Source organism: Nerophis ophidion, linkage group LG23 (assembly GCF_033978795.1).
Source record: "Nerophis ophidion isolate RoL-2023_Sa linkage group LG23, RoL_Noph_v1.0, whole genome shotgun sequence".
NCBI lineage: Eukaryota > Metazoa > Chordata > Actinopteri > Syngnathiformes > Syngnathidae > Nerophis > Nerophis ophidion.
The window spans coordinates 35,038,579-35,052,271 of record NC_084633.1 but is presented as its reverse complement, the minus strand read 5'-3'; the positions used below and the strand labels follow the sequence as shown (position 1 = coordinate 35,052,271).

The 13,693-nt window shown below is 35.6% G+C and overlaps 1 protein-coding gene across 3 annotated transcripts in view; it reads right to left on the bottom strand.

Moving 5' to 3' along the window:
* nherf1b (NHERF family PDZ scaffold protein 1b) overlaps positions 1–13,693 on the bottom strand; it is a 117,265-nt gene that overhangs the window by 13,253 nt on the left and 90,319 nt on the right. For 2 of the 3 annotated variants that reach the window (XM_061884259.1, XM_061884256.1), the window contains one exon: positions 12,225–12,286. In XM_061884259.1, the coding sequence (XP_061740243.1) occupies positions 12,225–12,286 (62 nt within the window). The remainder of the gene's footprint in view (positions 1–12,224; positions 12,287–13,693) is intronic. The other variant, XM_061884257.1, reaches the window with a different exon arrangement.

Below are 13,693 nucleotides of genomic sequence, written 5' to 3'. Positions count from 1 at the left end.
GGAGTGTGGTGAAGTTGTGTGTTGAATTTAAACAACAATATTCTAGGGAGCGTGGTGAAGTTGTGTGTTGAATTTAAACAACAATATTCTAGGGAGCGTGGTGAATTTGTGTGTTGAATTTAAACAACAATATTCTAGGGAGCGTGGTGAAGTTGTGTGTGGAATTTAAACAACAATATTTTAGGGAGTGTGGTGAAGTTGTGTGTTGAATTTAAACAACAATATTCTAGGGAGCGCGGTGAAGTTGTGTGTTGAATTTAAACAACAATATTCTAGGGAGCGGGGTGAAGTTGTGAGTGGAATTTAAACAATATTCTAGGGAGCGTGGTGAAGTTGTGACTGAAATTTGAACAACAATATTCTAGGGAACGTGGTAAAGCTGTGTGTTGAATTCAAACAATGATCTAGGGAGCGTGGTGAAGTTGTGGGTTGAATTTAAACAACAATATTCTAGGGAGCGTGGTGAAGTTGTGGGTTGAATTTAAACAACAATATTCTAGGGAGCGTGGTGAAGTTGTGTGTTGAATTTAAACAACAATATTCCAGGGAGCGTGGTGAAGTTGTGTGTTGAATTTAAACAACAATATTCTAGGGAGCGTGGTGAAGTTGTATGTTGAATTTAAACAACAACATTCTAGGGAGCGTGGTGAAGTTGTGTGTTGAATTTCCATCCATCCATTTTCTACCGCTTATTCCCTTTCGGGGTCGCGGGGGGCGCTGGCGCCTATCTCAGCTACAATCGGGCGGAAGGTGGTGTACACCCTGGACAAGTCGCCACCTCATCACAGGGCCAACACAGATAGACAGACAACATTCACACTCACATTCACACACTAGGGCCAATTTAGTGTTGCCAATCAACCTATCCCCAGGTGCATGTCTTTGGAAGCGGGAGGAAGCCGGAGTACCCGGAGGGAACCCACGCATTCACGGGGAGAACATGCAAACTCCACACAGAAAGATACCGAGCCTGGATTTGAACCCAGGACTGCAGGACCTTCGTATTGTGAGGCAGACGAATTTAAACAACAATATTCAAGGGAGCGTGGTGAAGTTGTGTGTTGAATTTAAACAACAATATTCAAGGGAGCGTGGTGAAGTTGTGTGTTGAATTTAAACAACAATATTCTAGGGAGCGTGATGAAGTTGTGTGTCTAATATAAACAACAATATCCTGGGGAGCGTGGTGAAGTTGTGTGTTGAATTTAAACAACAATATTCTAGGGAGCGTGGTGAAGTTGTGTGTTGAATATAAACAACAATATCCTAGGGAGCGTGGTGAAGTTGTGTGTTGAATTCAAACAACAATATTCTCGGGAGCGTGGTGACATAATATTGACATGTCTCCAAATTTATGAATTTCAAGTTAAAATGGTCAATTAGCTAAAAAGCTAGCATGCTAATGTTAGCATGATAACATCGGAAAATTTTGCGTATTTCTAAGATGGTGCCATGTATCAAAATCCATGTTTTTTAAGTTTAAATGATCAAGATTGTCTCGAATGCTAGCACTAAATGTTAGTACGCTAATATTAACACAAAAACATTGCAAAAGTTAGTGTACTTCTAAGATGATGCAAATACTAAAGTATCAAAATCCGTGATTTTTAAGTTTAAATTATCAAAATGAGCTTGAATGTTAGCATGAAATGTTACTACGCTAGTATAGCATGATAACATCGGAAAAGTTAGTGTACATCTAAGATGATCCAAGTATTAAAGTATTAGAATGCATGATTTTTACATTTAAATGATCAAAATTACCTAAAAATGCTAGCATGTAATGTTAGCATGATAAAATTAGCATGAGAACATTGGTAAAGTTAGTATAACTATAAAATGGCGCCAAGTATTAAAATCCATGATTTTTAGGTTTAAATGATCAAAATGAGCTCAAATGCTAGTATGAAATGCAAGCACAATAATATTAGCATGATAACATTGACAAAGTTAGTGTACTTCTAAGATGATGCAAGTTTTAAAGTATTAGAATGCCTGATTTTTACATTGAAATGACTAAAATTAGCTCAAATGCTAGCATTAAACCTTAGCATGATGCAGTTAGCATGAGAACATTGGAAAAGTTAGCATAATTATAAGATGGCGCCAAGTATCAAAATCCTTGATTTTTAGGTTTAAATTATCAAAATTAGCTCAAATGCTGGCATGAAACGTTAGCATTAGAACATTGGAACGTTAGCATAATTATAAGATAGCGGCAAGTATCAAAATCCGTGATTTTTAGGTTTAAATGATCAAAATTGGCTCAAATGCTAGCATGAAACGTTAGCATGCTAAAATTAGCACGACAACATCGGAAAAGTTAGTGTACTTCTAATATGAAGCAATTAGTTATGTATTAAAATGCGTGATTTTTAGATTTAAATGATCAAAATTAGCTCAAATGCAGGCGTGAAACATTAGCATGCTAATATTAGCACGACAACATCGGAAAAGTTAGTGTACTACTAAGATGACGCAAGTAGTTAAGTACTAAAATGCGTGATTTTTAGATTTAAATGATCAAAATTAACTCAAATGCTGGCATGAAACGTTAGCATGCTAAAATTAGCATGAGAACATTAGAAAAGTTAGCATAGTTATAAGATGGTGCCAACTGTCAATATCCATGGTTTTAGGTTTAAAGGATTAAAATGAGCTCGAATGCTAGCATGAAATGTTAGTACGCTAATATTAGCACGATAACATCGGAAAAGTTAGTGTACTTCAAAGATGATGCAAGTGTTAACTGATTAAAATCCATGATTTTAAGATTTAAATGATCTAAATGAGCTCAAATGCTGGCATGAAACGCCAGCATGCTAATATTAGCACAATAACATCGGAAAAGTTAGCGTACTTCTAAGATGATTCAAGTATTAAAGTATTAGAATACATGATTTTTACATTGAAATTATTAAAATGAGCTCAAATGCTAGCATGAAAAAGATAGAATGAGAACATTGGAAAAGTTAGCATAATTATAAGATGGCGCCAAGTATCAAAATCCTTGATTTTTAGGTTTAAATGATCAAAATTAGCTAAAATGCTGGAATGAAACGTTAGCATTAGAACATTGGAAAGTTAGGATAATTATGAGATAGCGGCAAGTATCAAAATCCGTAAGTTTTACGTTTAAATGATCAAAATTGGCTCGAATGCTAGCATGAAACGTTAGAATGCTAATATTAGCACGACCACATCGGAAAAGTTAGTGTACTTCTAAGATGAAGCAAGTAGTTAAGTATTAAAATGCGTGATTTTTAGATTTAAATGATCAAAATTAGCTCAAATGCTGGCTTGAAATGTTAGCATGCTAATATTAGCATGAGAACATTAGACAAGTTAGCATAGTTATAAGATGGTGCCAACTATCAATATCCATGGTTTTAGGTTTAAAGGATTAAAATGAGCTCGAATGATAGCATGAAATGTTAGTACGCTAATATTAGCACGATAACATCGGAAAAGTTAGTGTACTTCAAAGATGATGCAAGTGTTAACTGATTAAAATTCATGAATTTTAGAGATAAATGATCAAAATGAGTTTAAATGCTGGCATGAAACGCCAGCATGCTAATATTAGCACAATAACATCGGAAAAGTTAGCGTATTTCTATGATGATTCAAGTATTAAAGTATTAGAATGCATGATTTTTACATTGAAATTATTAAAATGAGCTCAGCATGAAACTTTAACATGATAAAGTTAGCATGAGAACATTGGAAGAGTTAGCATAATTATAAGATGGCGCCAAGTATCAAAATCCTTGATTTTTAGGTTTAAATGATCAAAATTAGCTAAAATCCTGGCATGAAACATTAGCATGATAAAGTTAGCATGAGAACATTGGAAAAGTTAGCATAATTTTAAGTTAGCGGCCAGTATCAAAACCCGTGATTTTTAGGTTTAAATGATCAAAATTGGCTCGAATGCTACCATGAAACGTTAGCATGCTAATATTAGAACGACAAGATCGGAAAAGTTAGTGTACTTCTGAGATGACGGAAGTATTAATCAATCAATCAATGTTTACTTATATAGCCCTAAATCACTAGTGTCTCAAAGGGCTGCACAAACCACTACGACATCCTCGGTAGGCCCACATACGGGCAAGGAAAACTCACACCCAGTGGGACATCGGTGACAATAATGACCCAGTGGGACGTCGGTGACAATGATGACTATGAGAACCTTGGAGAGGAGGAAAGCAATGGATGTCGAGCGGGTCTAACATGATACTGTGAAAGTTCAATCCATAATGGATCCAACACAGTCGCGAGAGTCCAGTCCAAAGCGGATCCAACACAGCAGCATTAGAATGCATGATTTTTACACTGAAATTATTAAAATGAGCTCAAATGCTAGCATGAAACTTTAGCATGATAAAGTTAGCAGGAGAACATTGGAAAACTTATCATAATTATAAGATGGCGCCAAGTATCAAAATTCTTGATTTTTAGGTTTAAATGATCAAAATTGGCTAAAATGCTGGCAAGAAACATTAGCATGATAAAGTTAGCATGAGACCATTGGAAAAGTTAGCATAATTTTAAGTCAGGGGCAAGTATCAAAACCTGTGATTTTTAGGTATAAATGATCAAAATTGGCTAGAATGCTACCATGAAACGTTAGCATGCTAATATTAGCACGGCAAGATCGGAAAAGTTAGTGTACTTCTAAGATGACGCAAGTACTAAAGTATCAAAATCCATGGTTTTAGGTTTAAATTATCTAAATTACCTAAAATGCTGGCATGAAACATTAGCATGATAAAGTTAGCATGAGAACATTGGAAAAGTTAGCATAATTTTAAGTCAGCGGCAAGTATCAAAATCCTTGATTTTTAGATTTAAATGATCAAAATTAGCTAAAATGCTGGCATGAAACATTAGTATGATAAAGTTAGCATGAGAACTTTGGAAAAGTTAGCATAATTTTAAGTCAGCGGCAAGTATCAAAATCCGTGATTTTTAGGTTTAAATGATCAAAATCGTCTCGAATGCGACCATGAAACGTTAGCATGCTAATATTAGCACAATAAGATCGGAAAAGTTAGTGTACTTCTAAGATGACGCAAGTACTAAAGTATCAAAATCCATGGTTTTAGATTTAAATGATCAAAATTAGCTAAAATGCTTGCATGAAACATTAGCATGATAAAGTTAGCATGAGAACATTGGAAAAGTTAGCATAATTTTAAGTTAGCGGCAAGTATCAAAACCCGTGATTTTTAGGTTTAAATGATCAAAATTGGCTTGAATGCTACCATGAAACGTTAGCAGGCTAATATTAGCACGATAACATCGGAAAAGTTAGTGTACTTCTAAGATGATTAAAGTATTAAAGTATTAGAATGCATTATTTTTACACTGACATTATTAAAATGAGCTCAAATGCTAGCATGAAACTTTAGCATGATACAGTTAGCATGAGAACATTGGAAAAGTTAGCATAATTATAAGATGGCGCCAAGTATCAAAATCCTTGATTTTTAGGTTTAAATGATCAAAACTAGCTAAAATGCTGGCATGAAACATTAGCATGATAAAGTTAGCATGAGAACATTGGAAAAGTTAGCATAATTTTACGTCAGCGGCAAGTATCAAAATCCGTGACTTTTAGGTTTAAATGATCAAAATTAGCTAAAATGCTGGCATGAAACTTTAGCATGATAAAAGTTAACATGAGAACATTGGAAAAGTTAGCATAATTATAAAATGGCGCCAAGTATCAAAATCCTTGATTTTTAGGTTTAAATAATCAAAATTTGCTAAAATGTTGGCATGAAACATTAGGATGATAAAGTTAGCATGAGACCATTGGAAAAGTTAGCATAATTTTAAGTCAGGGGCAAGTATCAAAACCCGTGATTTTTAGGTATAAATGATCAAAATTGCCTCGAATGCTACCATGAAACGTTAGCATGCTAATATTAGCACGACAAGATCGGAAAAGTTAGTGTACTTCTAAGATGACGCAAGTACTAAAGTCTCAAAATCCATGGTTTTAGGTTTAAATGATCAAAATTAGCTAAAATGCTGGCATGAAACATTAGCATGATAAAGTTAGCATGAGAACATTGGAAAAGTTAGCATAATTTTAAGTCAGCGGCAAGTATCAAAATCCTTGATTTTTAGATTTAAATGATCAAAATGAGCTAAAATGCTGGCATGAAACATTAGTATGATAAAGTTAGCATGAGAACATTGGAAAAGTTAGCATAATTTTAAGTCAGCGGCAAGTATCAAAATCCTTGATTTTTAGATTTAAATGATCAAAATTAGCTAAAATGCTGGCATGAAACATTAGTATGATAAAGTTAGCATGAGAACATTGGAAAAGTTAGCATAATTTTAAGATAGCGGCAAGTATCAAAATCAGTGATTTTTAGATTTAAATGATCAAAATTGGCTCGGATGCTACCATGAAACTTTAGCATGATAAAGTTAGCATGAGAACTTTGGAAAAGTTAGCATAATTTTAATTTAGCGGCAAGTATCAAAATCCTTGATTTTTAGGTTTAAATGATCAAAATTAGCTAAAATGCTGGCATGGAACATTAGCATGATAAAGTTAGCATGAGAACTTTGGAAAAGTTAGCATAATTTTAAGTTAGCGGCAAGTATCAAAATCCGTGATCAAAATTGGCTCGAATGCTACCATGAAACGTTAGCATGCTAATATTAGCACGACAAGATCGGTAAAGTTAGTGTACTTCTAAGATGACGCAAGTACCAAGGTATCAAAATCCATGGTTTTAGGTTTAAATGATCAAAATGAGCTAAAATGCTGCCATAAAACGTTAGCATATGTTAGCATGAGAACATTGGAAAAGTTAGCATAATTTTAAGTCAGCGGCAAGTATCAAAATCCTTGATTTTTAGATTTAAATGTTTAAAATTAGCTAAAATGCTGGCATGAAACATTAGTATGATAAAGTTAGCATGAGAACATTGGAAAAGTTAGCATAATTTTAAGTTAGCGGCAAGTATCAAAATCCGTGATTTTTAGATTTAAATGATCAAAATTGGCTCGGATGCTACCATGAAACTTTAGCATGATAAAGTTAGCATGAGAACTTTGGAAAAGTTAGCATAATTTTAATTTAGCGGCAAGTATCAAAATCCTTGATTTTTAGGTTTAAATGATCAAAATTAGCTAAAATGCTGGCATGGAACATTAGCATGATAAAGTTAGCATGAGAACTTTGGAAAAGTTAGCATAATTTTAAGTTAGCGGCAAGTATCAAAATCCGTGATCAAAATTGGCTCGAATGCTACCATGAAACGTTAGCATGCTAATATTAGCACGACAAGATCGGTAAAGTTAGTGTACTTCTAAGATGACGCAAGTACCAAGGTATCAAAATCCATGGTTTTAGGTTTAAATGATCAAAATGAGCTAAAATGCTGCCATAAAACGTTAGCATATGTTAGCATGAGAACATTGGAAAAGTTAGCATAATTTTAAGTCAGCGGCAAGTATCAAAATCCTTGATTTTTAGATTTAAATGTTTAAAATTAGCTAAAATGCTGGCATGAAACATTAGTATGATAAAGTTAGCATGAGAACATTGGAAAAGTTAGCATAATTTTAAGTTAGCGGCAAGTATCAAAATCCGTGATTTTTAGATTTAAATGATCAAAATTGGCTCGGATGCTACCATGAAACTTTAGCATGATAAAGTTAGCATGAGAACTTTGGAAAAGTTAGCATAATTTTAATTTAGCGGCAAGTATCAAAATCCTTGATTTTTAGGTTTAAATGATCAAAATTAGCTAAAATGCTGGCATGGAACATTAGCATGATAAAGTTAGCATGAGAACTTTGGAAAAGTTAGCATAATTTTAAGTTAGCGGCAAGTATCAAAATCCGTGATCAAAATTGGCTCGAATGCTACCATGAAACGTTAGCATGCTAATATTAGCACGACAAGATCGGTAAAGTTAGTGTACTTCTAAGATGACGCAAGTACTAAAGTATCAAAATCCATGGTTTTAGGTTTAAATGATCAAAATTAGCTAAAATGCTGCCATAAAACGTTAGCATGATATGTTAGCATGATAACATTCGACAAGTTAGTGTACATCTAAGGTGATTCAAGTACTAAAATCCATGTTTTATCTTCATATATTAAAAATGAGCTAACATATTAGCATGGGACGCTAGCATGCTAATGTTAGTGTGGTTACTTTGGGAAATGCATGATTTTCAGGTTGAAATGAATAGAATGAGGTAAAATACATCCACTTACACAAAAATCCCACAAAAGATAATATTGTAAATAATTCATCAACATGTAGCACGTCTTTAAGTTCCAAAGGACAGATAATGAGAGTACTAATAATACAAATAAAATAATGATCTAGAGGTTAACACACATTTACTGTGTGCACATTTTTACATTCTACTATTTCTATACTTGGGACGGTCTTTTAGTCTGTGCTCGTTACTAAATACTTTAAAATGTATTTAAAAGTTGACTTGTATTCATATTAACAGCCTTGATGCAGTACTAGTTACCACCACACGGTGGCATCATTGTGCTTGTGATCTGTTGTGCAGAGGGTGTTCTATTTTTATATCAGAGTTGTATGTATTGTAGCCAAACAGCTCCATTTTTGTTTCAGCTGACACCACATGGACCAAGATAAGACCTTCTGGAGGAAAGTTCTGTGGTCAAAAGAAACAAAAACGGAGCGGTTTGGCCACAATACCCAGCAATATGTTTGGAGGAGTAAAGGTGAGGCCTTTATTCCCAGGAACACCATGCATACTGTCAAGCATGGTGGTGGTAGTATTATTCTCCGGGCTTGTTTTGCTGCCAATGGAACTACTGCTTTACAGTGAGTAAATGGGACAATGAAGAAGGAGGATTACCTCCAAATTCTTCAGGAAAAGCTCAAATCATCAGCCCGGAAGTTGGGTCTTGGGCGCAGTTGGGTGTTCCAACAGGAAAAATGACCCCAAACACACCTCAAAAGTGATAAAGGATTGGCTAAATCAGCCTTAAATGAAAGTTTTTAGAATGGCCTTCCCAAAGTCCTGACTTAAACGTGTGGACAATGCTGAAGAAACAAGTCCATGTCAGAGAACCAACAAATTTAGCTGAACTGCACCAATTTTGTCAAGAGGAGTGGTCAAGAATTGAACCAGAAGCTTGTGGATGGCTACCAAAAGCGCCTTATTGCAGTGAAACTTGCCAAAGGACACGTAAGCATATATCAACATTGCTGTACATATACTTTTGACATCAGTGTGTAAAGGATATCACCACATGGGCTCAGGAACACTTAAAAAAAACCACACTTTAGAATTTGATGCCAGCAACATGTGACAAAGAAGCTGGGAAAGGTGGCAATAAATACTGATAAAGTTTAGGAATGCTCATCAAAAACTTATTTGGAACATCCCACAGGTGTGCAGGCTAATTGGGAACAGGTGGGTGCCATGATTGGGTATAAAAGAAGCTTCCATGAAATGCTAAGTAATTCACAAACAAGGATGAGGCGAGGGTCACCAATTTGTAAGCAAATTGTCGAACAGTTTTAGAACAACATTTCTTAACGAGCTATTGCAAGGAATTTAGGGATTTTACCATCTACGGTCCGTAAAATCATCAAAAGTTTCAGAGAATCTGGAGAAATCACTGCACGCAAGCGATGATATTCCGGACTTTTGATCCCTCAGGCGGTACTGCATCAAAAACCAACATCAGTGTGCAAAGGATATCACCACATGGGCTCAGGAACACTTCAAAAAAACCACTGTCAGTAACTACAGTTGGTCGCTACATCTGTAAGTGCAAGTTAAAACTTTACTATGCAAAGCAAAACCCTATTATCAAAAACACCAAGGAACGGGCCCGAGCTCATCTAAGATGGACTAATGCAAAGTGGAAAAGTGTTCTGTGGTCTGACGAGTCCACATTTCAAATTATATTTGGAAACTGTGAACGTGGTGTCCTCCGGAACAAAGACGAAAATAACGATTCGGATTGTTATAGGCGCAAAGTGGAAAAGCCAGCAGGTGTGATGGTATGGGGGTGCATTAGTGCCCAAGGCATGGGTAACTTACACATCTGTGAAGGCACCATTAATGCTGAATGGTCCATACAGGTTTTGGAGCAACATATGTTGTCATCCAAGCAACGTTATCATGGACGCCCCTGCTTATTTCAGCAAGACAATGCCAAGCATGGTTTCGGTTACTTTCCTGGCCCGCCTGCAGTCCAGACCTGTCTCCCATGGAAAATGTGTGGCGCATTATGAAGCGTAAAATACGACAGCTGAGACCCCGGACTGTTGAACGACTGAAGCTCTACATCAAGCAAGAATGGGAAAGAATTCCACTTTCAAAGCTTCAACAATTAGTTTCCTCAGTTCCCAAACGTTTATTGAGTGTTGTTTAAAGAAAAGGTGATGTAACACAGTGGTGAACATGCCCTTTCCCAACTACTTTGGCACGTGTTGCAGCCATGAAATTCTAAGTTAATTATTATTTGCAGAAAAAAAATAAAGTTTATGAGTTTGAACATCAAATATGTTGTCTTTGTAGCATATTCAACTGAATATGGGTTGAAAAGGATTTGCAAATCATTGTATTCTGTTTATATTTACATCTAACACAATTTCTCAAATCATATGGAAACGGGGTTTGTATATGTGTGTGTGTATGTATGGATGTATGTGTATGTATGTGTGTGTATGTATGCATGTATGTATGAATGTGTGTGTATGTATGTATATATATATATGTGTGTATGTATGTATGCATGTATGTATGTATGCATGTATGTATGAATGTGTGTGTATGTATGTATGTATATATATATATATGTGTATGTATGCATGCATGTATGTATGTATGCATGTATGTATGCATGAATGTGTTTGTATGTATGTATGTATGGATATATATGTATGTATGTATGCATGCATGTATGTATGAATGTGTGTGTATGTGTGTATGTATATATATATATATGTGTGTATGTATGTATGCGTATGTACGTATGAGTATGTATACATATGTCTGTATATATGTGTGTGTGTGTATGTATGTGTGTATGTATGCTTGTATGTATGTATGTGTGTGTATATGCATGTATGTGTGTATATATGTGTGTGTGTGTGTGTGCATGTATGTGTGCATGTATGTATGTATGTACGTATATATGTGTGTATATATGTACGTATGTATGTATATATGTGTGAATGTATGTGTGTGTGTATGTATGTATGTATGTGTGGGTGTATGTATGCTTATATGTATGTATGTGTGTGTATATGCATGTATGTGTGTATGTATGTATGTACGTACATGTGTGTGTATATATGTACGTATGTATGTATGTGTGTATATATGTACGTATGTATGTAAGTGAATGATATTTTATATAGCGCATTTTCTCTAGTGACTCAAAGCGCTTTACATAGTGAAACCCAATACCTAAGTTACATTTAAACCAGTGTGGGTGGCACTGGGAGCAGGTGGGTAAAGTGTCTTGCCCAAGGACACAACGGCAGTGATTAGGTTGGCGGAAGCGGGAATCGAACCTGCAACCCTCAAATTGCTGGCACGGCCGCTCTACCAACCGAGCTATACCGCCCCATACGTATGTATGTATGTATGTACGTATATATGTGTGTATATATGTACGTATGTATGTATAAGTGTATGTATATATGTATGTATGTATGTATGTATATATGTACGTATGTATGTATGTATTTATATATGTGTGTATATATGTACGTATGTATGTATGTATAATAGTATGTATATATGTATGTCTGTATGTATGTATATATGTACGTATGTATGTATGTATGAATGTATGTATGTATGTATATATATATTCCTGCCGTCTGTCAGCTTCTTGTTGGACTTTATGAGAGTGTCTGAAAACAACATGTCAGCATTTGACCACACTTGGATTTTCATAAAGATGTTTTAATTTTTAACCCAAACTGCAGCTCCGCCCTGCCAAAGTCCACACCTGAGAGATGACCTCTTGACCTTCTCAATCAGCTGCTTATGCAAGCATGACACAAGACTTCTTTCTTTCTCACAAACTCTTCTGCACAGGAGGTGCATTTGGCCATGTATGACAATAATAATAATAATAATAATAAGTGGGAATGTTGTATGTCGTGTGTGGAAGAAAGCAAAGCACATAAAATAAGAAGTGTGTCTCGGGTGAGAGGAAGAAAGACACCTTGTCCGCAGGCCTCACCTTGTCCTCCATGCCTCCGTTCACATCAGGCTCAGGTAGCGCACCTGCAGACAAAACAACAACCCGTTATTGATCCATGAGCATCGTTGGTGTTGAGCAGTGATGCTAAAACGATACTGATCATCCATGTGATACCAAACACAAGGAGTGATAGTGTGTCCATCAAAGCCTCCGTGTGTGTGTGTGTGTGTGTGTGTGTGCGTGCGTGTGTGTGTCTCTTTAACAAAATAACCCCACATGATTGGTACATCTGCTGTGCTAACACCCAACTGTATTTAACTCCAACTAAGTCAACCGCCTTCTTTCCTATGGACATACATACATACTGTACCTCCATAGGCACTGTATATATATATATACACACATACATACATACAGTACATATATACATACATATATACACACATACATACAGTAAATACATACATAAACACATTTGTGTGTTAAATAATAATATATATATATATATATATATATATTATATATATATATATATATATATATATATATATATATATATATATATATATATATATATATATATATATATAAACCCTGTTTCCATGTGAGTTGGGAAATTGTGTTAGATGTAAATATAAGCAGAATACAATGATTTGCGAATCCTTTTCAAACCATATTCAGTTGAATGCACTCCAAAGACAAGATATTTGATGTTCAAACTCATAAACTTTCTTTTTTTTTTTGCAAATAATAATTACATTGGAATTTCATGGCTGCAACACGTGCCAAAGTAGTTGGGAAAGGGCATGTTCTCCATTGTGTTACATCACATTTTTCTTTTAACAACACTCAATAAATGTTTGGGAACTGAGGAAACTAATTGTTGAAGCTTTGAAAGTGGAATTCTTTCCCATTCTTGTTTTATGTAGAGCTTCAGTCGTTCAACAGTCCGGGGTCTCCGCTGTCGTATTATACAAACCCCGTTTCCATGTGAGTTGGGAAATTGTGTTAGTTACGCTTCATAATGCGCCACACATTTTCAAAGGGAGACATGTAAGAACTGCAGGCAGGCCAGGAGAGTACCCGCACTCTTTTACTACAAAGCCACGCTGTTGTAACACGTGGCTTGGCAGTGTTTGCTGAAATAAGCAGGGGCGTCCATGATAACGTTGCTTGGATGACAACATATGTTGCTCCAAAACCTGTATGGACCATTCAGCATTAATGGTGCCTTCACAGATGTGTAAGTTACCCATGCCTTGGGCACTAATACACCCCCATACCATCACACATGCTGGCTTTTGAACTTTGCGTCTATAACAATCCGGATGGTTATTGATATCCTTTACACACTGATTTCGGTTTTTGATGCAGTACCATACCACTGAGGGATCAAAGGTCCGTAATATCATTGCTTACGTGCAGTGATTTCTCCAGAACCTTTTAATGATTTTACGGACCGTAGATGGTAAAATCTCTAACTTCCTTGC